Source organism: Astyanax mexicanus, chromosome 6, assembly GCF_023375975.1.
Source record: "Astyanax mexicanus isolate ESR-SI-001 chromosome 6, AstMex3_surface, whole genome shotgun sequence".
In the NCBI taxonomy this organism is placed as follows: Eukaryota; Metazoa; Chordata; class Actinopteri; order Characiformes; family Acestrorhamphidae; genus Astyanax; species Astyanax mexicanus.
In genome coordinates, this window is record NC_064413.1 from 37025699 (window position 1) to 37050591 (window position 24893).

The following is a 24893-nucleotide window of genomic DNA, read 5'->3' on the forward strand; positions in this document are numbered from 1 at the left end:
CTATCACAGAAAAATAAGAGTTGTAGAACTTATTGAAAACTCAAGACAGCCATAACATTATGTTTTTTTACAAGTGTATGTAAACTTTTGACCACAACTGTATGTAACCAGAGCCTGTTTATTATATTTATACTGATGTTGAGAGAGATATATGTCTACAGGTGCTGTATCCGACTCCAGACGTGACATCTTTTCGAAATGCCCGCCTATAATTAGCAGGCGACCCTTGGCATCAGCACAACTCAACCACAGCGTGGAAAGCAAAGAGACATACTCCTGACGATGTGAAAGCTGTGTCAAGGCGAAATTAGGGTGGTACCTTCTTGTTATTTGTATGGTACCCTCTCTATAATTAACCTTTTGCAGTGTTGGAAAAATATAAAATTGCTGTTTGGAAGGCACACAAAAGAAGACTATATTATTCTAATATAAAAATCTGTGTAAAAATGTAATTAAATTAAAATATGTAATTGCCTTTTATGTCAGTTGCATTAAAAGCTTGTGTTTAACATTTGTATTTAATATTTACAATTTATTTTACAAAACATTATTTTAAAAAATCTAAATTACATAGAAATAGTAAAAATCTCAACTAAATTGGCTGTAGTGCTGTCATTCCCTAATCTCTAAATTGCTGTTTGTTTCCAGTGCAGTGGGTGGGGCTAATCTACTGGTTTATTGTCTTGTAAACAATTTCATTGACTGGTTAAGGTTTATTCTGATGGACAGTAGGTCTCAACTAATGTTATAATATCAGTTTCAATTCTGTTCCTTAGCAGTTCTTTTCTTTTACTTTTAAGGGACAGAGTTGGACCTTTTGAAGAACAAAAATATAATTAAATTTGCTTCTTTTTGTTGGATGGGTCTTCTGTATCTGTAAACAAATAATCCATTGAACCCCTGTTACAAAAACACTTATTTATTCTTCAATCAGTGACAAATCATCTCATATTTATATTTATATTTACATTTATAAAATCTCTGTAGACGCGACATGTATATGCGTATAACTGTGCGCATGCTTACAGCTCCAGGGACAGATTTGTTCATCACGGTAGAGACAGGTCACACATTCATGAACATGAACATCCATATCTTACCTGGGCAAAAAAAAAAGAAAAGAAAAGAATTGATTAATGAGGCTTGTAATGTGAATGTAGCCTATGTCACTGTATCTGCACAGTATAATAAGAAAATAGCACTCTGCATATAATTACAGCAAAAAACGCAAGAGCTAAATATGTGTTGTACTGGTAGTTCAAAATGTTCATCAAGCCCTGCCTAATATTAGATTTCAGTTTAAAGTAAAGCTCTAATATAAAGTCATAGTAATATAAAGTCACACTGGATGACAATATCTGGCTCTTCCACAAAACAAGTAAAATGCATATCTAAAGTTACCATGATTTTAGCTAATCAAATGAAATTACGCGTATTGTTCTGTTATTTCAGACAGAACAGAGTTTGCTGCTGTAAAAAAAAAAAAAGCTCTAATGGATAAATGGCTCAGATCGGGTAAGCAGCTGACAGCTTTCTTATTTCCCTTCTGCTCAGAGGGATCTCTTAAGCTAATTCAAACAGCAGTATTAGAAGCACAGCTACGTGTTTGGGGAAATGTCATTTTTAATTAAATCCCAGACCCTTAAAGATAAGCAGACATTAATTTCACCTGGGACATGTGGTTATGCAGAGCCAAAGAAACATGACGTATGTCTGTCACGGTCAATGATATGAACTAATAATATGAACTCTGGCATGCTATATATTTGTCACACGAGTGAGATAAAACTCTTCATGACATTGACTTTTAGAATTTAATTTCTCGTAAACAATTGCAGTGTTATAGCTGTTGTGCACGTTTTCAATAGGATAATGTAAGTATGTGATTTATGGTCAGCATATATACAGCACTGGAAAAAATTAAGAGACCACTTCAGTTTCTGAATCAGTTTCTCTGATTTTGCTATTTATATGTATTATGTTGGAGTAAAATAAATATTTTTGTTTTATTCTATAAACTACGGACATTTCTCCCAAATTCCACATAAACATTTTGTCATTTACAGCATTTATTTGCAGAAAATGAGAAATGGCAGAAATAAAAAAATGCCGTGCTTTCAGATCAGCAAAGAAAACAAGTTTATATTCATAAACTTTTAAGACCTCAGAAATCAGTATAATCAGAAATACTACTGCTTTCAAAATCTTAAGGACTGGAGCTTTAACATAAAATGATAAAATATGCCAATTCCTATTGCTGTAGAACATTATCCCAAGACCCCAATTTAATTACATCCCATTAGAGCTTAATACAGGCTCCTCCAAAATCCTCTCTAATGATGTTCTGATTATCCACAGCCGATGTGCTGTACCTCAGGTAAATTTCAAAATAATATATATATATATTATAGGGGAAGGTGATTGACAAGTTCCGTTTTTCCATCTCAGGAACGGTCATCCCTACCATCACAGAGCAACCAGTGAAGAGCTTGGGGAAACTCTTTGACTCCACCCTGAAGGACTCAGCAGCCATCCAGAAGGCCAGTTTAGAACTCGGTACCTGGCTCACCAAGGTAGACAAGTCTGGCCTGCCTGGTAGGTTTAAAGCCTGGATCTACCAGCATTCAATCCTGCCCCGCATCCTGTGGCCCCTGTTAATCTACGCAGTCCCAATGACAGCAGTTGAGTCCCTGGAGAGGAGGATCAGCAGCTTTCTTCGAAAATGGCTGGGACTTCCTCGCAGCCTCACCAGCGCTGCACTGTATGGTACGAGCAACATCTTGCAGCTTCCTCTCAGGGGTTTGACAGAAGAGTTTATGGTGGCACGCACCAGAGAAGCTCTACAGTACAGGGACTCAAAGGACAGCAAAGTGTCAGCAGCCGGCATCGAGGTGAGGACAGGAAGAAAGTGGAAGGCTAGGGAAGCAGTGAAGCTGGCAGAGTCACGCCTAAGACAGAAGGAATTGGTGGGCACTGAGGCAACAGGCAGAGCAGGCTTGGGGTACTTCCCAAAGATCCTCATTAGCCAGACACGTGGGAAGGAAAGGCACCACCTGATCCAGGAGGAAGTCAGAGCAGGTGTGGAGGAAGAGCGGCTGAGCAGGGTAGTAGGATTACGGCAACAGGGAGCATGGACAAGGTGGGAGAGCGCTCTGAAGCGAAGGATCACCTGGACAAACATCTTGCAGCCGGATTTCCAGCGGGTCCGTTTCCTGGTCCAAGCTGTCTACGACGTCCTGCCAAGCCCAGCCAACCTCCATGTGTGGGGGAAAAGTGAGACACCTTCCTGCCCGCTGTGCTCTGGTAGAGGCTCTTTAGAACACCTCCTCAGCGGCTGCCCGAAGGCTCTAGCAGATGGTCGCTATCGCTGGCGCCATGACCAGGTGCTTAAGGCAGTCGCTGAGAGCGTAGCTTCAGCCATCAGCTCCAGCAAGAACCATCATGCTCCAAAGAAGGCAATCTACTTTGTGAAAGCTGGAGAAAAACCCAGAACAAACAAACATGCGACAGCAGGCCTACTCCATACAGCATCTGACTGGCAGCTGCAGGTCGACCTGGGTAAGCAAATGAGGTTCCCCCAGCAGATCGCAACAACAACCCTCCGTCCAGATATGATCATGACCTCTCAGTCTTCAAAACAGCTGATCATACTGGAGTTGACAGTGCCCTGGGAAGAAAACATCGAGGAAGCAAATGAGAGGAAGAGGGCTAAATACCAGGAACTTGTGGAGGAGTGCAGGGGAGGAGGCTGGAAGACGTTCTACGAGCCCATAGAAGTAGGCTGCAGGGGATTTGCAGGGAGGTCTCTGTGCAAGGTCCTCAGCCGCCTGGGCATCGTGGGAGCAGCAAAGAAGAGGGCCATCAAGTCCGCAAGCGAAGCCGCCGAAAAGGCTACTAGGTGGCTTTGGATGAAGAGGGCAGATCCGTGGGTTGCTACTGGGACGCAAGTTGGGGCCTGATCACCCCTGGCTGGGTCGCCTGGGTGAGGGTGTATGATGTTGCAAGACCCGAAACACCCGATGACCTCAGGATACATCACTGATGATGCGTCCCAGTGCATCCATGAGGTGTATTTTAAATATTCAACATCTGGCACAGCCAGTGACCCCTAGGAATAGACTAGGTGACAACCAAGAACAGTTTGGTCGACTACTGGAGAGACAGTTGGCAGAACGGAAAGACGGCACCTGGGGCAGGTTGGGGTAGCATCCCAACCTGCATCTTTCGTGAGAGAGGACCCAATCAAGCTACGGAAAGCCCTACAGAGAGATACCCCCAGGAGATCCCGAGAGGGGGGGAGGATGAGATCTTCAATCGGACGGACTACACGGTGATGACCCAGGCAAACGGACATACGACGAACGTTATATGCATTTGTGGAAAGCTGTGCAAGAACCATCGTGGCCTGAAGATCCACAAAGCTAGAATGAAATGCCTAGACAAAGACAATGAGGTACAACGCTCAGGTCTTGTACCTGGTGAGACGCAGGAGGAGCCCGGCCAGGAGGCAACCCACAGAGCCCAGTCCCTCCATGTACCTCAGACTCTTAACCCTAGCAGAGTAATTCCACAGCAGCGGATTAAGTGGCCCCCAGCCAGCAAGAGGAGCGAGTGGCAGCAGTTTGACGAGGATGTGTCCAAGATCATCCAGGCCACAGCCAAAGGAGACGTGGACAGCCGACTCACATCAATGACTACAATCATCATCAGCTATGCCTCAGAAAGATTTGGACAGGTGGATAAAGGAAAATCAAAATCCACTTCCTACACAATGAGCCGCAGAGCCACCCGGATACATCATTTGCGCCAGGAGCTTCGCACCCTCAAGAAACAGTACAAGGCTGCAGCAGAGGAGGAGAAGAAACCCTTGTTGGAACTGAAAAACATCCTGCGCAAGAAGCTGATGACTCTTCGCAGAGCAGAGTGGCACCGGAGACGGGCGAAAGAGAGGGCAAGGAAGCGAGCAGCTTTCATCGCAAATCCCTTTGGCTTTACCAAACAACTCCTCGGGGACAAGCGCAGCGGGCAGCTTGAGTGCTCTATAGAGCAAGTAAATCACTTTCTCCAGGACACTGTGAGCGATCCTCAGAGAGACTTGGAACTGGAGCCCAATAAAGCTCTCATCAGGCCAGATCTCCCGACAATGGAGTTCAACCTGAAGGAGCCAAGCCTGAAGGAGGTGGAGGAGGTCGTCAAGGCGGCCCGTTCAGCGTCAGCCCCAGGCCCCAGTGGAACCCCTTATCTGGTCTACAAGCGCTGCCCAGGGCTTCTACGGCATCTGTGGAAGATCCTGAAAGTGATTTGGAGAAGGGGGAAAGTGGCCGACCAGTGGAGGCATGCTGAGGGAGTTTGGATCCCCAAAGAGGAGAACTCGCGAGACATCAGTCAGTTTCGAACCATCTCACTGCTGAGTGTGGAAGGGAAGGTGTTTTTCAGCATCGTCTCTCGAAGACTGACAGAGTTTCTTCTCAAGAACAGCTATATAGACCCATCAGTACAGAAGGGAGGGATCTCTGCTCCTGGCTGCCTGGAACACACTGGAGTCGTTACGCAACTCATCCGGGAGGCCCATGAGAACAAAGGCGACCTAGCTGTGTTGTGGTTGGACCTGGCTAATGCCTATGGGTCCATACCACACAAGTTGGTAGAACTCGCTCTCCACCTCCACCATGTTCCCAGTAAGATCAAGGACCTCATCCTGGATTACTACAATAAGTTTAGGATGAGAGTTACTTCTGGGTCAGAGACATCAGACTGGCACAGCATTGAGAAAGGGATAATTACAGGCTGCACCATCTCTGTTGTCCTCTTTTCCCTGGCCATGAACATGGTAGTCAAGTCAGCTGAGGTGGAATGCAGAGGGCCCCTGACCAAGTCAGGTGTACGACAGCCTCCCATCAGAGCCTTTATGGATGACCTCACTGTAACAACCACGTCAGTCCCAGGGTGCAGGTGGATCCTGCAAGGGCTTGAAAAGCTCATGACCTGGGCAAGGATGAGTTTTAAGCCCTCCAAATCACGATCGATGGTCCTGAAAAAGGGGAAGGTGATTGACAAGTTCCGTTTTTCCATCTCAGGAACGGTCATCCCTACCATCACAGAGCAACCAGTGAAGAGCTTGGGGAAACTCTTTGACTCCACCCTGAAGGACTCAGCAGCCATCCAGAAGGCCAGTTTAGAACTCGGTACCTGGCTCACCAAGGTAGACAAGTCTGGCCTGCCTGGTAGGTTTAAAGCCTGGATCTACCAGCATTCAATCCTGCCCCGCATCCTGTGGCCCCTGTTAATCTACGCAGTCCCAATGACAGCAGTTGAGTCCCTGGAGAGGAGGATCAGCAGCTTTCTTCGAAAATGGCTGGGACTTCCTCGCAGCCTCACCAGCGCTGCACTGTATGGTACGAGCAACATCTTGCAGCTTCCTCTCAGGGGTTTGACAGAAGAGTTTATGGTGGCACGCACCAGAGAAGCTCTACAGTACAGGGACTCAAAGGACAGCAAAGTGTCAGCAGCCGGCATCGAGGTGAGGACAGGAAGAAAGTGGAAGGCTAGGGAAGCAGTGAAGCTGGCAGAGTCACGCCTAAGACAGAAGGAATTGGTGGGCACTGAGGCAACAGGCAGAGCAGGCTTGGGGTACTTCCCAAAGATCCTCATTAGCCAGACACGTGGGAAGGAAAGGCACCACCTGATCCAGGAGGAAGTCAGAGCAGGTGTGGAGGAAGAGCGGCTGAGCAGGGTAGTAGGATTACGGCAACAGGGAGCATGGACAAGGTGGGAGAGCGCTCTGAAGCGAAGGATCACCTGGACAAACATCTTGCAGCCGGATTTCCAGCGGGTCCGTTTCCTGGTCCAAGCTGTCTACGACGTCCTGCCAAGCCCAGCCAACCTCCATGTGTGGGGGAAAAGTGAGACACCTTCCTGCCCGCTGTGCTCTGGTAGAGGCTCTTTAGAACACCTCCTCAGCGGCTGCCCGAAGGCTCTAGCAGATGGTCGCTATCGCTGGCGCCATGACCAGGTGCTTAAGGCAGTCGCTGAGAGCGTAGCTTCAGCCATCAGCTCCAGCAAGAACCATCATGCTCCAAAGAAGGCAATCTACTTTGTGAAAGCTGGAGAAAAACCCAGAACAAACAAACATGCGACAGCAGGCCTACTCCATACAGCATCTGACTGGCAGCTGCAGGTCGACCTGGGTAAGCAAATGAGGTTCCCCCAGCAGATCGCAACAACAACCCTCCGTCCAGATATGATCATGACCTCTCAGTCTTCAAAACAGCTGATCATACTGGAGTTGACAGTGCCCTGGGAAGAAAACATCGAGGAAGCAAATGAGAGGAAGAGGGCTAAATACCAGGAACTTGTGGAGGAGTGCAGGGGAGGAGGCTGGAAGACGTTCTACGAGCCCATAGAAGTAGGCTGCAGGGGATTTGCAGGGAGGTCTCTGTGCAAGGTCCTCAGCCGCCTGGGCATCGTGGGAGCAGCAAAGAAGAGGGCCATCAAGTCCGCAAGCGAAGCCGCCGAAAAGGCTACTAGGTGGCTTTGGATGAAGAGGGCAGATCCGTGGGTTGCTACTGGGACGCAAGTTGGGGCCTGATCACCCCTGGCTGGGTCGCCTGGGTGAGGGTGTATGATGTTGCAAGACCCGAAACACCCGATGACCTCAGGATACATCACTGATGATGCGTCCCAGTGCATCCATGAGGTGTATTTTAAATATTATATATATATATATATATATATATATATATATATATATATATATATATTGTTTGGTCATGCTGACCAGTCAAACCATCAAACCATTAAAAAAAGAACTAAAACTCCACTCTCTCCTTCCTCTCCTCTTTATGTGCTGTTACTCAAAACACACTCTCCTTCCTCTCCTCTTTTGTGTGCTGTGACTCAAAACTCCACTCTCTCCTCCCTCTACTCTTTATGTGCTGTGACTCAAAACTTTACCTCTTAATGTGCTGTGACTCAAAACTCCACTCTCTCCTCTTAATGTGCTGTGACTCAAAACTCCACTCTCTCCTCCCTCTACTCTTTATGTGTTGTGACTCAAAACTCCACTCTCTCCTCCCTCTACTCTTTATGTGCTGTGACTCAAAACTCCACTCTCTCCTCTTAATGTGCTGTGACTCAAAACTCCACTCTCTCCTCCCTCTACTCTTTATGTGCTGTGACTCAAAACTCTACTCTCTCCTCTTAATGTGCTGTGACTCAAAACTCCACTCTCTCCTCCCTCTACTCTTTATGTGCTGTGACTCAAAACTCTACTCTCTCCTCTTAATGTGCTGTGACTCAAAACTCCACTCTCTCCTCCCTCTACTCTTTATGTGCTGTGACTCAAAACTCTACTCTCTCTTCTTAATGTGCTGTGACTCAAAACTCTACTCTCTCTTCTTAATGTGCTGTGACTCAAAACTCTACTCTCTCCTCTTTATGTGCTGTGACTCTGGTTTAAAATTGACTTTGGGTGTAGTAAAACATGATAAAGATTACTGGCCTTTGTTGAATAGCACATCTCTGCTCTCTCACAGCTTTCCAAGATCTAGTAATTTTGTGTTTTTTGCCCAGAACTTTTTACAACGGCTGCTTTGGGGCATCCACTCGCCCTGTGCAGATAAAGTGCTTTTTACACCGTTATCCAGGCTCAGGCTGTGTCATGGCTCTCCAGATTCTATCAATGAGGTGTGGAGCTAATTTGAGCCTGGATAAGGGTGTAAAAAACATTTTACCTGCAGGCAAAAGGATGCCCCGAAACAGCTGTTGTAAAGAGTGCTGGGCAAAAAGCACAAAATAACTGGGTCTTGGAAAGTTGTAGGAGAGCAGAGGCGGGAAATGTATCATGTTGTCCAACACCAAAAGTGAATTTTACACCGGAGTTCTCCTTTAATGTGATGTGACTCTAAACTCCACTCTGTCCTCTGTATGTGCTGTGACTCAGCAGGGCTCTGCTCGTCTCTCCCCGTGTGCTGAGACTCGGCGCTCCGCTGCTCTCTCCTCCCTCTCCCCCTGGACCGGGTGCTGTGACTCTGTTTCCGCGCTTTTTCGAGTTCAGCTTCCGCCTCCATTTTGTCCTGTTGTGCGCAGTTGGCAGAGCGGAAGAATTACGGCTGCTGTGCTCCGGGTCTGGGAGAAGCATTTACAGTAATGGACGGGTAAGCCTTGCGTGTGTGTGGCTGTAGTTTTAGGGAGAAGCGGTTAAAGCGGTGTGTGTGGGCACAGAAAAGCGGCGCTGCCGGCTGGATGTATTTCTTCATTAGATGCAGCGGTGGGTTAGCTAGCGTTAATCCCTGCTACGGGGCTAGCTAACAGGCTAGGCGTGAGTGAGCTAGCTAAGCTAACTGAGTCCGCACAGAAACGAGGCAGCATATGGGCAGTTTAGCTTAGCTATATTTCCCTGTCTAGCTAGTAACAGTTAGGCTGCTGTGTTTTTAATTGCTTTTTTTTATATAGGTAGGAGCAACATTTGGTCTTGGCAGACTGGCTTTGTGATTGCAATTTGTTCTCGGGTGTAGATTTAGCTAGCTTTAGCTAGGCTAGCTAACTTGTTTTCCAGAAGGTAGCTAAGCTATATTAGCCAGGTTGGCAAAGAGAGCTGTGTTTTCTAGTTAGCTAGCAAAGCTAAGCTAGCTGTTGAGGAGCTGGTGTGGGAGAAAGGCGTGTCGCCGGTAAGGAAACCTTTTGTTGTTAGCTAGGCTTAGCTAGACCGCTAGCTAGCCTTTCTGGTTAACCTACGTGTAAAATAGATAAACATTAGTTAGTCACAGCTGTTTGCTTACTTACTGCTATCCCCACCATTGTCTTTTATCAGCTAACTAGCTAGTTTGGTTTGTTGGCTTGTTGCCTTGGCAGCCAACTGGCTAACATTTAGCTAACAAGTTGGGTACCTGGCTAGTGAAGCCAGTCGTGTCTCAAACCACCACACGCACCCAATTTTGCACATTAGATAGATTAACGCATATAACGTTACTTCTGATCGTGGTAGTTACATATTTCTTGCATTACACTACCCAGCTAGTGGGGACGTGTGCGGTTTAGGACGCAGCCTTGCTTTCTACACGTTGGAACGAAGCTAGGCTGTAACCTGCCTGTTGGCTACAGCAACAAATACCTGTAGCTAGCTAGGTTAAACAGTAACTTATTCGTCCATTCATATCAATTTAGCTGGGCCTAGATATCATTTGTAGGTAGGTGTTTTGTATTTGTATATTTAAAAAGTTGGGAGGTTGTTTAAATGTCGTTTTTGTTCACTATTAACCTGCGAGTCCAGGCCATGGCCTTGTTTAGGCAGGACAGAAATGATGAGATTGGGACAGAGAAACTAGTAGTTAGCTAACATTGCTAGCTAACGTTAGCTACTTAGGTTCAGTGGATTTACAATCATGAAAATATTCCCTCAAGATATTATTGTCAGGATTCTAGTCCATTAAGCTGAACAGTAATGGCTAGACTGACCAGTATTATGATCCGCGTAGTCAAACATGTTATTGATTCGCTCTTTTATTGTTTTCAAGACCACTAATGTTTATCAATCTCTTTTATTTCAGCATTAGTGACGTTGCGGTTGGTGTAAAGGTAAGCTTTTCTTTTAGTATTAGTGTTTGTGTGCCATCCATCACATGAGGCCTACCAATCCTCATTCTGAGAATGAAAGCTTGGATCTATTAGCTAATTCAGAGTAGTAGTAGGTTGTACTGTACTTTTGTACTTTGTATTGTTCACAATTTTAAGAATTTAAGTTTCTTGTGTTTTGCTATCTGCTTATCAATGAATCTGTGGTTATAATGAATGGAGGACTGTCAACAAAAATGGCATGTGTACTTGCCAAGCATTTTATAACAAAGACTTGTATATCTACTTATTCAGGCAATTAAACAATTAACCAACTCGGTGGCAGCAGTGGAGTGCTAAAAAAATTTTCAATACTGACCTGCAGCTTCTAATATTTTTCAAAACAACCACCATTTTTCTGAGTGTTTTTGTTAATTCATTATTATACATATTATTATTATTTTATTTTTTTCAGAATAAAAAGGCTGGTTTGAACAGTTCGAACTGCTTATTCGCTGGAAATTTTAGCACAGCAGCGTTTAACCTGCACAGTGTTACATATCCTACCACTAGTTGTGTTAATATAAATAATAAATTGTGCATATGCTTGTGTGAAGTAAATTCTAGCAGATGATAAACTGAATTGTCAGATTGTCCTGAATTTCCTCCTACATGTCTCTGTGATCAGACAAGCACATGAATCCTACCTTCCTTCAATCTCAATCAGTTCGGTGGCTGTATAGACCATTTTCTTCTTTTTAGTTAAAAGGACTCCAAGTGGTCCACGAGACCTTTCATTATGATCTGAGAATTACTTGTTCGAATTCCGAATCATTCTGCTTGCCATCAGTAGTTAGTCTAAAAGAGCATGGTTGAACTTGCTCTCTCAGGAATGGGTTGATGACATTTTTACCTCAGCACAGGCACCTGTTAGCTGTGTTATTGGAGCTAAGGATTTGGTGCTTCCCTCTGAGTTTGTAAGATGCAATATAAGACCAATTTATAACTGCAATTAATATAATATAAAACCCCATAAAAGACCCTGTATGACTTCATAATATATCAACGAGTTACCAGAAGCAGGAGCATCCGACGAAAACACTAGCATGTTCAAATTTTTTTTTTGTATTTTATCGCCTAGTTTGACATGCTCAGCGACTGCGCACAGATGTAATCATGGCAAAAATGAAGCGAGGCGGTACTCCTGCAGTTCGCTGGACCAGCGAACCAGAAGAAAACTTGGCAACAATACCCCTTTTATTCTTTGTTTATTTATTCTGTTTAATTTTTATTCTGTTTACATGTACTGAAATCTAGCTAAAGTAGCTACAGCTGTACCATACCTCAAGTTCTCTCTGGAGTACACAAAGCTCGTGATGTCCTCTTTGGGTCACCCAGGAACGAGCACACTGTCGCTTCTTCTTCTTTTTGCGTTTTTCTGAGCACAAAAGCGCTACCATCACGCAAAGTGCTTCTGTAGCTGTAACCATAAGATTCTATCCTCCTCCCCTGCGATTACCTATAAACTCACGCAAGGACACGGGTAAAGATTGGTCGGTGACTAACGTGTAGTGTTGCCAGTCCCCCGAGTACGGCACGAATCGAAAATAACTGCTTAATCGGACAAAGTGTGGTTTGAGCTTGGCATTAGAAGGCAAATAAGGACATACAGAGTGATAATGTACTGCAGTGTGATTTACTGCTGATAATGTTTGTTACTCTAAGTTTTGAATTTAAACCAATGTGTACAGTGATGGTGAACAGATGGTTGGTCTAAAAAAAATCCTGCAAGTGGCCTATGCAAGTTAGTTCAAGTGCAACTCTGTTTTGATGAGCTAATTTAATTTATTTAGTGAACTGTATATTGACTTGAGTATAATACTGTAATGTAAAAAGTTGGTTCCCAGGAATAATATATTTACTTTGTCACATCTGCACTGCTACTTGTTGTAGGTCTTTTAATTAGCTACTATGCCCTGATGCTCTCTGAGGCTTGACCCTTTTTTATGTAGTGGTATGAAACAGTAGCAGGGCCAAATGAAACCACAACTGAAATCTGACCCCATGGTTACAAGATTGGCTATGAGGTTTCTATGGGTATAACTGCAGTTCAGCATGGTAAAGAACTCTGTTCCACTTGTAATCAGCCATCATAGAAGCATGAATTTGCTGCATTACCAGACAATATATCAAATTATGTCAGTCAATCTTTTAACCTATTTTCAATGTTTAAATGCATGAACGTAAGGGAAACACTATAAAATTGAGATGTTCATGGTGTAAATTGAGTATTATTATTTTTTTTATTAATTATTTTTATTATTATTAATCTTTGTAATTTAATGTTTATTCAGTCCTTATCTTAGTTAATGATGCAGTTGTTTGGGTCTGCATTATAGTGCGATTCCTGTGTTTTAACTGTGTTTTAATCAAATCAAACCAAGGGTGAAAGCAAGTCCCATTTAACCTTACTGAACAGTGTAGGTTTGAAAAGTTCCAGAGATTTAAACCAGTTTTGTTGTTTTTATATGCACATCTGTCAAAGCAATTGGAGTTCTTTTTTTTTTACTGTATTAGGGCAAAAATCTACCTGTGTTAATTATATTTTCAGCATTTTCCTTTGTCTATTGGGATTGAGGTAGTGCAGGGTTTTGTCTCTGGCCTTAATGTTTATGATCGGACAATTTTGTTTGTCTATGATAATTTGTTTTTTGAATGGAAAGGGAATTGCCGTGACCATTAAAGTGTATGATTTGATATTCTGTGGCTGATGTTTTTGTCATTGAAGGAGTAGAGGAGATTTAAAATTGTCCCTTGGATATTATATGTAGGGCTACCTCAAGTTTCCATCTCCGGGTTTCGTAATATTAGACTGGCAGTAATTGAATGGAGCTTGTTTATGTCTAAGATGGTTAGGAAAAAGTTGTTCTTTTTTTTGAAATAGCTTTTGATAGCAGATCTCCTAACTTGGTTTGTGTTCCACCAACAGAATTTTCCTTCCTTCAAAATGATATTAACCGGTTTGTTTTAGGAAGGTAGCTTATGGGGGAAAAACATTGATTTTTATATATTTTTTTTATAGCGTTTGTTTTTTTGAACTATTTTTCCAATTAATTTTTAATGCATGTTCTAATAATGTGTTGCTCTGTCACAGGAAATTTAATTAAGCACGTTTTATATTCCCCCTAAGCATAGCTGTCATTTCTGAACAAAAGCTGGTGTAAACAAGTTTTATTTTTCCTGTTTACACATTAATTGAGAAAACGAATCTTTGGGATCCTTAACGCTATCCTTATAACCAAACATGTTTAATGTGGACAACATATACGAGCTTTGTTGTTATAGAACAAAATGTATATGCCATAAAGAATGATGCAAGTAATAAATAAATATATGCATTTGTTTCAAATACCAATGAATCTGTGACGCATCAATGATCTGTGCTCATAGTGCTTGATTGGTCACAGCAACAGACAGTATGAGGCCTTTTGAAATTTCTGCTTGGGATGAGATGAGAGATCTGACATCCTAGTCTCTGCGAGATTAAAACAGCACCTTAGGAAAAAGGAAAATTGTCTCTGGAATTGTCTGGTAGTTTGTGTCTCTGATTCTTCAAGAAGCTTTCAGAGTGCTGCTTTTATTGTTTCTTGATGGTGGCAAATGGAATGTTTTTATTGGATGGCCTGGTGTTATTTCTCACTTGATTTTTGTTGTCTTTCTTTGCTTTAGAGAGGATCAGATGAGCTGTTGTCCAGCAGCATGTACAACAGTCCCAACTCAGGGATGAGCAGCATCAGTGGTAAGTCTGGTCAGCCATTAGCAGCATTATAATACATTTTTCATATTGAAAGTATTGTTATATTAGCAGATCTGTTCTCTTAGTGTGGTAGCTGGACTGCTCTTTTGTAGGTGGGCACCCACACACCCAAACATGTGCCTGGAAGATTAGGCTGCATGTTTGTTCTCTGCATTAGCTCCCTTGTCAGGGTTGCTTTTTTCCCAACTTTAACATTTTACACCTCCATCTCATACACAGCAAAATGTGCTAAAATCTGGTTCGTGCCATCATAACCTCTGGTCTTACCTACTGTAAAACCTTTTTACAGTCTGGCTCTTATAAAAATATTGCTAGACTGCAGTTCATTTAAACCCAACTATATGTCTCACACTAAGTACAGAACAAAATACTTCTTTTAATCTTTTAAATCTATCCATAAGCTTGCCCCTCACTGCTTATACAGCCTAGTGCTACTTGCACTCTCAGATCCTCCAGTCAGGGTTTGCTCAAAGTTCCTGGGTTTTGTCTTTATGTGGGTGGCAATTCTTTTTGTTAAATGGCACCTAAACTCTGGAACAAACTCCCACAGAGCCTCTGTGTAGCTTCCTTCACCTCAGCTTTCAATTCCCTGTTAAAAACTTGATTTTTCTTTCTTATGTTGCTGTATCTTCTATTTTCTGGTGTTTTATGTGTTTTACTTTTCCTGCATTTACATATTTATATATTTTTAATATGTTAAATTGAATGTAGTCATTTAATGACCTGCTATGTAGAATTAATTTTTAAAAAGGTACCACATAAATAAAACTATTATTTAACTTATGACTCCAAAGAAGAATTAACTGTAAAATATATTTAAAGTAGGAAAAAATATTTAACTGAGATACCAGTCTAATCTTTATTTTTTATGTTGCTTTGGTATCATTTCTGTTAGATGGCACATCCAATGGAAGTGACAGCAAAAAGTTAAGAGTTGAAGACAGGGTAGGAGACGCCCCTCCATCTCGCGTTCTCCACATCAGAAAACTACCTAATGAAGTCTCGGAGACAGAGGTCATTGCTTTAGGGCTGCCTTTTGGGAAGGTCACAAACATCCTTACTCTAAAAGGCAAAAATCAGGTAAGATAGTATTTGTATGCGTGTTTTGTTTTTACTCATATTTTCTATGTGAGGTTAATTATCTTAATTTTAACTTTGTGCAGGCGTTCCTAGAGCTAAGCACAGAAGAAGCCGCCATTACCATGGTGAACTACTATTCAGCTGTTACACCACATGTCCGAAACGTCCCCGTCTTCATACAGTATTCCAATCACAAAGAGCTAAAGACAGACAATGCAAATCAGGTAACAAACAAAAGGAATTATATGTTCTTCATTGGCTACTATAGTATTTAATAAGAAGACAAGCCTTATCGCAGTTGTTTATTCAGCCTGAATCTTTTGTTTATCTGAATTTCAGTCAACGCCATCATCAGGCTCAAGTGACGGTACGCTTACATCACCCTCCAGTCCCGTATTAAGAATCATCATTGACAACATGTTCTACCCTGTCACTTTGGATGTGTTGCAGCAGGTGGGTGCTCCACAAAATCGACTTCCAATTCTCCGCTCTTTTGAGCTTGTATCGTTTTGAATTTTAACCCCATTTTTTTTTCCAGCACAATTAACTTAAAAGTTTATGTACTGGTGTTTCATGTTCTTTATAATCCCATTTTTCATATGTTTTTCCTCCCTTTTTTGTTGATAGATCTTCTCAATTCTCTCCTTTCTCTGTCAGTAGATCTTCTCAAAATTTGGCACAGTCATGAAAATCATCACATTTACAAAGAACAATCAGTTTCAGGCTTTGCTACAGTACAATGATGCAGGAAGTGCTCAACAAGCCAAAGTGGTGGGTGTTGTTTTATGGCAAAATCTGCACTTCATTATCAGAATGTTTTTTTTTTTTAAGTTAACAAAAGTAACGCTTGTTTTCTCGTTCTCAGGCTCTCGATGGTCAGAACATTTACAATGCCTGCTGTACACTCCGCATAGACTATTCCAAACTCGTCAACCTGAATGTGAAGTACAACAACGATAAGAGTAGGGACTACACCAGACCCGAGCTGCCTGCTGGCGATGGCCAGCCTGCTGTGGACCCCTCTATGGCAGCAGCCTTTAGCAAGGACTCGAACTCCCTGCTCGGTAAGATCCCAGGTATCTCCCTCTTTTTATCCTTCTCTTTCTGTGTCTTTGTGGGTCTTGGGTCGCTTTTTTTACTTTACACTTCTAAAAGATGATGCAACCTTTATTTTTTTCCAAAGAAAAACAAGTATCTTATTTTTGTTGGCTTTAAGTTTACTACATAATTTGAACACACAAACTGTTCCTTTAACTGTTAGGATTTTTTTTTAATAAATGAACCAATAAAAATGAAACAATATTACCTGAAAAATGTTTACATTAACTTCTATTGAAAGTTGTATGAACAGTTTTATCTCTGCTGTAAAGTTGCTGTTTTGGAGTTGCACAGTTTCATTGACCAGCTAAGATTTGTATGTTTGAAAATAAGGCCATTACAATTACTCTTAATTTTACTTATCTATTATCTATTTCAGTTCATATATACATTCGTATAGAATCCGCTTCACAAAATCCAGTCTAGCACTGTTTAAATAACGGACATGTTTTTTTCGCAGAAGGTCATTGCTTTTGTGACTTCTTTTTTTTTTTCCACTTTTTTCATAAATTAAATATCCTAAAATGTTTTTTGCCTTTTTGACCAAATAAATCCAGTTACCAAATATGAAGTGTTTTCTACTTTAAAGACAAGTATCATCTGAACTGTCTGTAGTGAAAACCCTCAAGAAATACGATCTGTATAAACTCACTGGAATTTGGCTTCATATAAAAGATGATGTTTGTGGGTATTTTTTGTTATCAAGTATTATTATTATTATTTTGCAGGTCTAGAGAGCCTTTGGGTGTTTTAAAGACCTTTCATTTGTGAAAGTAAAATTGTATTAGTGAATAAGAAGAAATATTTAATCAAAATTCTATAAAACTCCATTACCAGGTTTCATCACCCGGCCTGAGCATGCTTATACCATCACAATGCAGCTTTTTGGGTTGAAGAAATGTGTAGCTCACTTGATTAGGACTGAACATGCACAGAGTTTTAGTTTCAAATATATTTTTACAGTTGTGATGGGCATATTCACTCACACTTGGCACCCCACATGACCTATGGATACATTTATACAGTTGCAGTGTTCTGTGCTTGGGCTAGGTTAGCGATCACAGTGGTTCCTTACCATACATGAGCCCACCTCTTGGGGGACAGTGTACTGTATTGTGATCGAATCAGGCTCGAACACAGCACAGGTTACTGGTGTGAGCACATTTTTAGTCTCAAATATCCTTTTAGATTGATTTGAAGTATTTAATTAATTTAATTATTTTTACTTTTTGTACGTCTATTTAGAAGGTCTTCGAATTCTGAAATTACATTTCCCCAGTGATCCATTCAGACATTTTTTTTATATTAAGTTTATTACTGAAAATACCAGAATGCATTACTTTTCTTAACCTACACCAATTTTAAAAACAATACATTAAACCTCTTTTGATATTTTTACATTTCTGAATTGATATATTTCCCCTGCTACACTGTTGGCAGTGCCTCCTCTGACCCTTCTGACTAATTGCAGGTGCGCTGAGCCCTCTGAGTGCGGCGGCTGCAGCAGCGGCAGCAGCAGGGAGAGTGGCTCTGTCTGGACATTCAGGCAACAGTGGAGTGCTCTTGGTCAGCAATCTTAACGAAGAGGTCAGTTATTCTTTTAGCACCACATTCATTCAACCCTTCATTATCGTTCAGTCAGAGTCTATGTACGTTTGTTTTGCTTATTAGTCATGCCATTGTTCTATGTATCCATGTTTGTTTTGATCAGTTTAATACAGTGGATTAATAAGTAAAAGCCAGAAGGCTGGTTGGGAGTGCATCTGTTTGGTTGGATTTTTAAATAGGATATTCTTTTTAACATTTAAGCAGTTGCACTAGTTTACCTCCTCTTTCGTGTTTGGGATCAAAGCATGAGAAGAAGCCCATATTTGTTGTGGTAAATAATCAAATCATTGTGCCTAAAGCTTTTTAATTATTTTTGCCTAATTTTTACTAATTGGCAGTACTTATTTTAAACAAATGATTTAATGTGCTTTTATAGTGATAACTGTCCAAATATCTGATTTCAAATCTTTTTGCTTAAAACTAGGGATGCACCAAAATGAAAATTAAACTACTGAACATTTTTGTAGGTTTTATTGATTATATTTTTGCCATTGTTGGCTAAATATTTTTAGTGCAGAATATTTGGTGCATCCCTACTTAACACTCTGGCTTGCATGTGTCTGCCTCATCTTTGTGTCTTTTCTCACAGAAGTAACTCATGGCCCTGTCTAGTCCTTAAACTGCTGTTTCTCAAACCTGATCTTTGTTTCTAATTTGCTCTCTCTCTCTCCTTCTCTTTCTCTCTTTCTCTACCTCTCTGTTTTTCTGCTACACTGGTTGTAACTAAGCTAAATGTTTCTGATGTGTCTCTAAGCTCTTTTCTCTCCTGGTCTTCTTCTTCTCAAATTTTGTTCTTTCAAATTTAAAAATAATTTAATTTCAAACAAGTATTTAAAATGTCATCTCCAAATTTACATATAAATATCTGCTACTCCTGCCTTCAAGCCTGTTTGCCATGTGAGCCATGGTTATCTCTGTTCATGCCATAACTTTGAAAGGTGGTTTTCTTTTCTAACCCCAGCATGGCAGCAGTGACAGAGAATCTGGCCATGTTTCACTGCACAATTCCGATTACTTTTCCTACTTTTCAAATCCACCACGCTTAAGCTAAACTTAAGTCTAATGCATGCACCCCCATCCCTGTTCATGATGTTATTATTACCATTATTTATTTTTATTTTTTTATCATTGAAAATGAATGTATCCTGCCCTAATATTGGGTGACTACATTGGCACAATTATTTGCTTTTGTAATCTAGAAATGCATAGAGCAGCCGTTTTCTGACCAAACTCCTGCATTTCCTATGTACTGACCTGTATTATATATTTTTGTCCCCCTACTTTTGTTTTTATTCTGCATTTGTCTCCCTCCCCCTCTCCTCCCCTCTCTCCCCAATCATCCCCTATATTCTCCCTCTCTCTCTCTCTCTTTCTACCTCTCTAAATCCCTCCCTTCTCATACCCATATGTCTCCCAATTCTGCCCCACCCTGGCCACACCTCACTGTTCATGCTCTGTGCTTGAACAAAATATGTTCTTCGGATGAACTTGTCCCCAATTAACTGCCTTGAACCATGATCCATGACCACCTCACCATTCTGCGGGAAACCACCCTCCGTTATGGATGATCTGTTCATCTCCGCTCTTCCTCGACTCTTCTCTCTACCTGTCTCACGCTGCTTGCTCTTCTCTCCTTCTAAAGATGGTTACGCCCCAAAGTCTGTTTACCCTCTTCGGTATGTTCTCGTTAGCACTCTATCTTTCTTTTTGTTTTGTTGTTTGTTTTTTTTTTTTTTATTGCTTTTGTTTTGTTTTTCTCCTCTTTTTTTATTATTTTTTATTTAACTTTCTCCTTTGTTGGCTTTTAGTATGCTAGTCTTTAGTTGTTTTTAGTTACGTTTATTCTGCCTTTCTCTCTGACTTTTAAGGTGCTTTTGGATTTACTTTAATGCACGTCTGTTTTTGCATGTACTGTAATCTCAGTATTATTTTTTAATATTATTTCTTTTTGATTTTATTTGAGGGTATTTCAGAATTCTTTGCCTCTGTTCAGACTGATTTTTAGTTTTCTTCATTAGGAAAAATGTTCTGTCTCTCCGTTATAATAAATCTATCTCTCTCCACTCTGTCTAAGTTTCTATCTGTTAAAGGCTAACTGTTCGTTCCCTCTTCCCACTCTGCTCCTCCTGCCTCTCTTGCTCCTTGTTGCTCTAATGCAGGGGTGTATGGCGACGTGCAGCGCGTGAAGATTCTCTATAACAAAAAAGACAGTGCGCTGATACAGATGGCTGATCTGAATCAAGCCCAGCTTGGTAAGATTTATTTCCTTTGCCCTTATTCTGGTACCATCACTAAAAAGACAAAAACAGTCTTTTATGGGTCTGAGCTGTCAGGAGTTAAAAAACAAAAAGATAAGGTTCTTCATTAACCTGTCGAGTGTGTCAGGCTATTTCAGTTTGTATAATATGGATATCAACAAAGACACACAGACTTATGCTTTGAAACTTTTTATTCATGAGAATGGTCTTAATATTTTAAGGTGGTAAGGAGAGAAATAGCAGTCCAGAAAAAAAATCTAAAATGGAGTTCTGTAAGACATTTAAAAAAATCTATATATAAAAATTGTAATTGAGAATTGCTTTTTTTTTTCCTTACATAACAGCTTCAGGTTTTTTTTTTTTTTTTTTTACAAGCTGTTTTCTTTACATTTCACTTTTTTTTAAATAGTAAGCAGCCCCCTTCAACCTACACGCAGCTTTTATTTTAACCTCCTTGTATTTCATTTAAATATAAGGAAAAGTTTAAAAGTTAAACATCACTGCCACAGAAATTCGCATTAAAACAGTAATTTGATTAATCTCCCAGCCCTAAAGTTGTACAATAGAAGTTCTTTTGTGCATTGATTTGCAGCAAAAAACAGAAAAATTTAAACGCATATAAATGAGAAATAATTCACCCTCTGCTTTATATTTACTTTGTTTTTTGTGCTTTCTATGGCTGAAGTTAGTGGCTGTAGTTAGTTTCTACACTGACTTCTAGCTAACAGTTGTCACTACCGAAATTGTAGTAGATATCAAACCAGGTAGATATTTTTTTAGCTTGTGCCGCATCAGCAGTCAATTTGTCAAATCTCAAACGGCCAGCAACTTGTGAGCTAATCATACAGTGTGAACCTGGTATTAGAAAATTAGCTAAGTAGCAAATTGTAGACTGTAGGGTTTTATTTTAACTGGCTTTAAATTCAAATAGTTTTCAATCATTCCTTTTTTTTTTGGAAGTCAGGGTTTTGATCCCCAGTGCCATTTGCATATGGGGATCAGAAACCCTGAAGTCCTAATAGTGCTTCAGAAACAAAATAAGGAATTAGTCCTCGTTTAATTAATTTGCTCACAATTAAACTAAGTAGAAAATATGTAAATTTAATCTATTCTTTCTTCATTTCACCCTGCATGAATATCTTTAGCAATGAGTCATCTCAATGGACAGAAGATGTATTCAAAGATCATCCGCGTTACCATGTCCAAGCATCAGACGGTTCAGTTACCCAGAGACGGTCTGGATGATCAGGGCCTCACCAAGGATTTCACCAACTCTCCTCTGCATCGTTTCAAAAAGCCCGGCTCGAAGAACTTCCAGAACATCTTCCCTCCTTCTGCCACCCTCCATCTGTCAAACATCCCGTAAGTGCAGCCCTTGGCTCTCACTTGGCTCTTGTCAGTCTTTGTTTCACATGTCAGAATTCTCAACCATTTTCTTGTCAATTTCGCAGACAAGACATAACTGAAGATGACCTCAGAGTACTGTTCACTAACTCTGGCGGCACTGTGAAAGCTTTCAAGTTTTTCCAGTAAGTTCTTTTCTCTTCTTTTCTATTGTTTGCTTATCCAATAAAGAGTTCTGCAATTCATTTGATCATTGTTTATAACCCTGTATGTGTAAATGTGCAGAGATCGCAAAATGGCTCTGATCCAGCTGTCTACAGTTGAAGAAGCCATTCAGTGCTTGATCGACCTCCACAACTACAACATGGGTGACAACCACCACTTGAGGGTCTCCTTCTCCAAGTCAACAATTTAAAAGAAGCTTAGATATCTTGCTTTGTCTTACGTTTTGACTGTTCCGGTACACTGGGGACCACAGTCTCTTTTTTTTGTTGTTGTTCTTTTGTTTGTTTGTTTGTTTGTTTTTTTTTGTACCAGTCATTCCCTAAGAAAATATGGGTGAACCTTACATTTTCTTTGAAATGAAAAATTCTTATAGTTTCCCAGTGTCCCCATTGTATGCTAGCAGGTTGTGAACCTTTTCCCAGTTCTTTGCTAGAGGAGGGTGGAACCTCATTTTATTATAATTAGTTGACAAAGAATGTGCCTTACTCAACGAGCTAGCATAAAGATTTCCACTTCCCTACGTTTTCATAAACCCAAGTGGGCCACAGGAGGACAGGCTTCTTTGTTGTAGAGGTGTAAAGTTTTGTAAAAAAAAACCAAAAAAAAAACCAGCTATTTTGTTTTCTTCTCCCATGTGTGATTTGTACAGTGTGTGAATTCTTGCCTCTTAGAATTCCAGTTCATGTTATCTTGCTTTTTGTGCTCATGTCTCATTTTGTGTTTCTACATATTTGATGAGTTAGAATTCTTGGTAGGATCTCGGTGAAATATCCGGTGGAATGTATATAACACACCTTTAACATTGATTCTTTATAGAGCTTAATGTTCACCATAAAGCTTTAATATTAGTGTGGGTCCACCAAGTGTTTTTATTAAGCGTTTCTTTTATAATGTACCATTAAAACATCAGTGGTTAGAACTTCAGTACATGTTGAATTTGAGTTTTGCATAGTAGACATTTATCTTTGATTTTTTTTTTTTTGTTGTTGTTGTTTAAACTCCTCAAAGGCTGTTTTGCATGTGCTAACAGGTGTAGTTAGTTGTGAGAATCTTTGTCTGGAGAACAGCCGTTGCATGCATTAGTGAAAGGTTAAAATTGCGAGCCTTACGATTTGAAATGAGCAGCGCGTAGGAGAGAGCAACTGGTGGGACCAAAGTTTGTGCCTTTAGTCTTAATTTACTGAACACAAATTTTTAATCAAATCCCTCATTTTGTATTTCTGAGAAGTTAGGCCCACAGGCAGGCCGATGTTTATCCAGTATGAAAAAATGTAACGGTTACAGAACATCTAGCCCAGTTTTTTTTTTTTTTTTCTTTTCTTAAAACCCTATGGGTGTATTTTTCACATTAAGTGACTGTACATGTTGACAGTGGAAATAAGTTCCCTATTTCATTTTTTTTTTTTTTTACTTATTTAGAATTGTAAAATTCAATATAGTTTGAATGTGGCCCAATTAAAAGATCTTTTTTCTAACAAAGCGGTAAGGATTGACTTTGTTGTGGTTTTTATTTCTTCCCTCTGTCTCTCTCTCCCTCTCTCTTGTACTCTGCTTTTAACTCTGTAGCATGCTCAATAAATACTTCTGTAGCTCTGTGTTCACCCTTTCTGTCTCTTCCTCTCTCTTCTATCTTTTCCTGCTTTGTTTCTGTAGCCAGTGTGGGAGAATAAAATATGGTGGCTTAACTGCAGTCACTTTTTAAACAATAAGTAGAGGCGGAGGTCCACACTTAGTTTGCAGTTTACTAGCAATCAAAGGGAAACTGAGTTGTATATTCATCATTTAACCAATGGTAGTACCAATGATTTAATAATTCAGAAACAAGTATTTTACTAAAGACAGATGTTAATTTGTATTTCCAAAGATGCATAATGATTTTGCATTAAAATTACCTTAATTCGTAAAACTGTAGCCTTACATTCATATTCAATTTTGTCAGTTTTGACTGGTCATAAATGTGGTAAAATAAAGCTGTAAAGCAGAATGAGAATTGCTCTAAAAGGTAAGCTGGAGTGGTGGACACCAAAAGGCTCCCTGCTGTATATTCAAGACTGAAAACATAATTGGATGGAATTTAAGACTAATTTTTTTTTTTAAATGATGTGCCGTCATTGTACTAATAAATACAGTTTCTATACTCACTTCACACTACACACTACAAATGTGGTTGATCTTGAGAAGGACAGGGTGGATTATGGACTACTTGGACACAAAGTGTTTAAGCTGTCCACACACTTCACGACTTTGAAAAGACTTAACAGCCTGAAGTCCGAAACCCTCTCAAATTTAAAGACTCGTCACAGATTTTTACTCACAAAGATTTTGCAAAGACTGGATATCACTATTTGCAAGACTACAACTAGATTATTTCTTTTAATAGAATACATTTTGTGTTCAACTGCCTATAAGCTTCTTTCTTCTTTTTTCCTACAACCTTGTACAGCAAAGAATCACAGTTTCACTGCTGTACAATTGCCTTTGTTTTAGATTGAATTAATTCAATAAAGAACATCATTTTTGCAAAATGTGTATTTATTAAACTTGTTTGTATCACTGCACAAATAAATAACTGCAAAATAATTTTAAATGTGCCAAAATAATGACTTTAATGTGCTTCCTGTGTTTAAAATACTGTAAATATTAAAGTAAGAACCATTAACTGCAAAATGTGTTCTTTTTCAAAGCGTTTGTCAACTGATTGTCAACAAATTGTTCTTGCCTTGCAGCTTCCCATAGCTCTCCTATTGGTTGTTGCCATTGTTCACATCACTGTTCGCATAAGCCGAGTCTCAAGACTTGCGATAAAATTAAACAAGGTTGATTTTATCTTAACGCAGGACGTGAAAAAGACTGACCAAAACTTTCAATCCAAACCAATTTACATTGAACCAGAGACTATAAAAAAAGATGGA

General features: G+C 40.4%; 2 protein-coding genes across 4 annotated transcripts; both read left to right on the top strand.

The window, feature by feature from the left end:
• Nucleotides 1-4323: 4323 nt before the first annotated feature.
• Nucleotides 4324-7704, top strand: LOC125802421 (uncharacterized). Its single transcript, XM_049480435.1, has one exon. It carries the CDS (start codon nt 4334-4336, stop codon nt 7586-7588), a length of 3255 nt encoding a protein of 1084 aa, XP_049336392.1. The 5' UTR covers nt 4324-4333; the 3' UTR covers nt 7589-7704.
• A 1299-nt stretch (nt 7705-9003) lies between these two features.
• Nucleotides 9004-23578, top strand: ptbp2a (polypyrimidine tract binding protein 2a). 3 transcript variants are annotated; one of them, XM_015606115.3, is made up of 14 exons: nt 9004-9155; nt 10548-10575; nt 14281-14350; nt 15264-15448; nt 15532-15672; nt 15788-15901; nt 16109-16219; nt 16314-16524; nt 18018-18133; nt 19797-19830; nt 20314-20406; nt 21558-21774; nt 21864-21941; nt 22042-23578. In XM_015606115.3, the coding sequence occupies exons 1-14, from the start codon at nt 9148-9150 to the stop codon at nt 22169-22171; spliced, it is 1536 nt and encodes a 511-aa protein (XP_015461601.1). In that variant the 5' UTR covers nt 9004-9147; the 3' UTR covers nt 22172-23578. The 3 variants fall into 3 exon arrangements, with proteins under 3 accessions (XP_015461601.1, XP_007250456.1, XP_049336393.1); XM_007250394.4 differs by having other exon boundaries at nt 16314-16512; XM_049480436.1 differs by lacking the exon at nt 9004-9155 and adding an exon at nt 9632-9668.
• Nucleotides 23579-24893: the final 1315 nt, after the last annotated feature.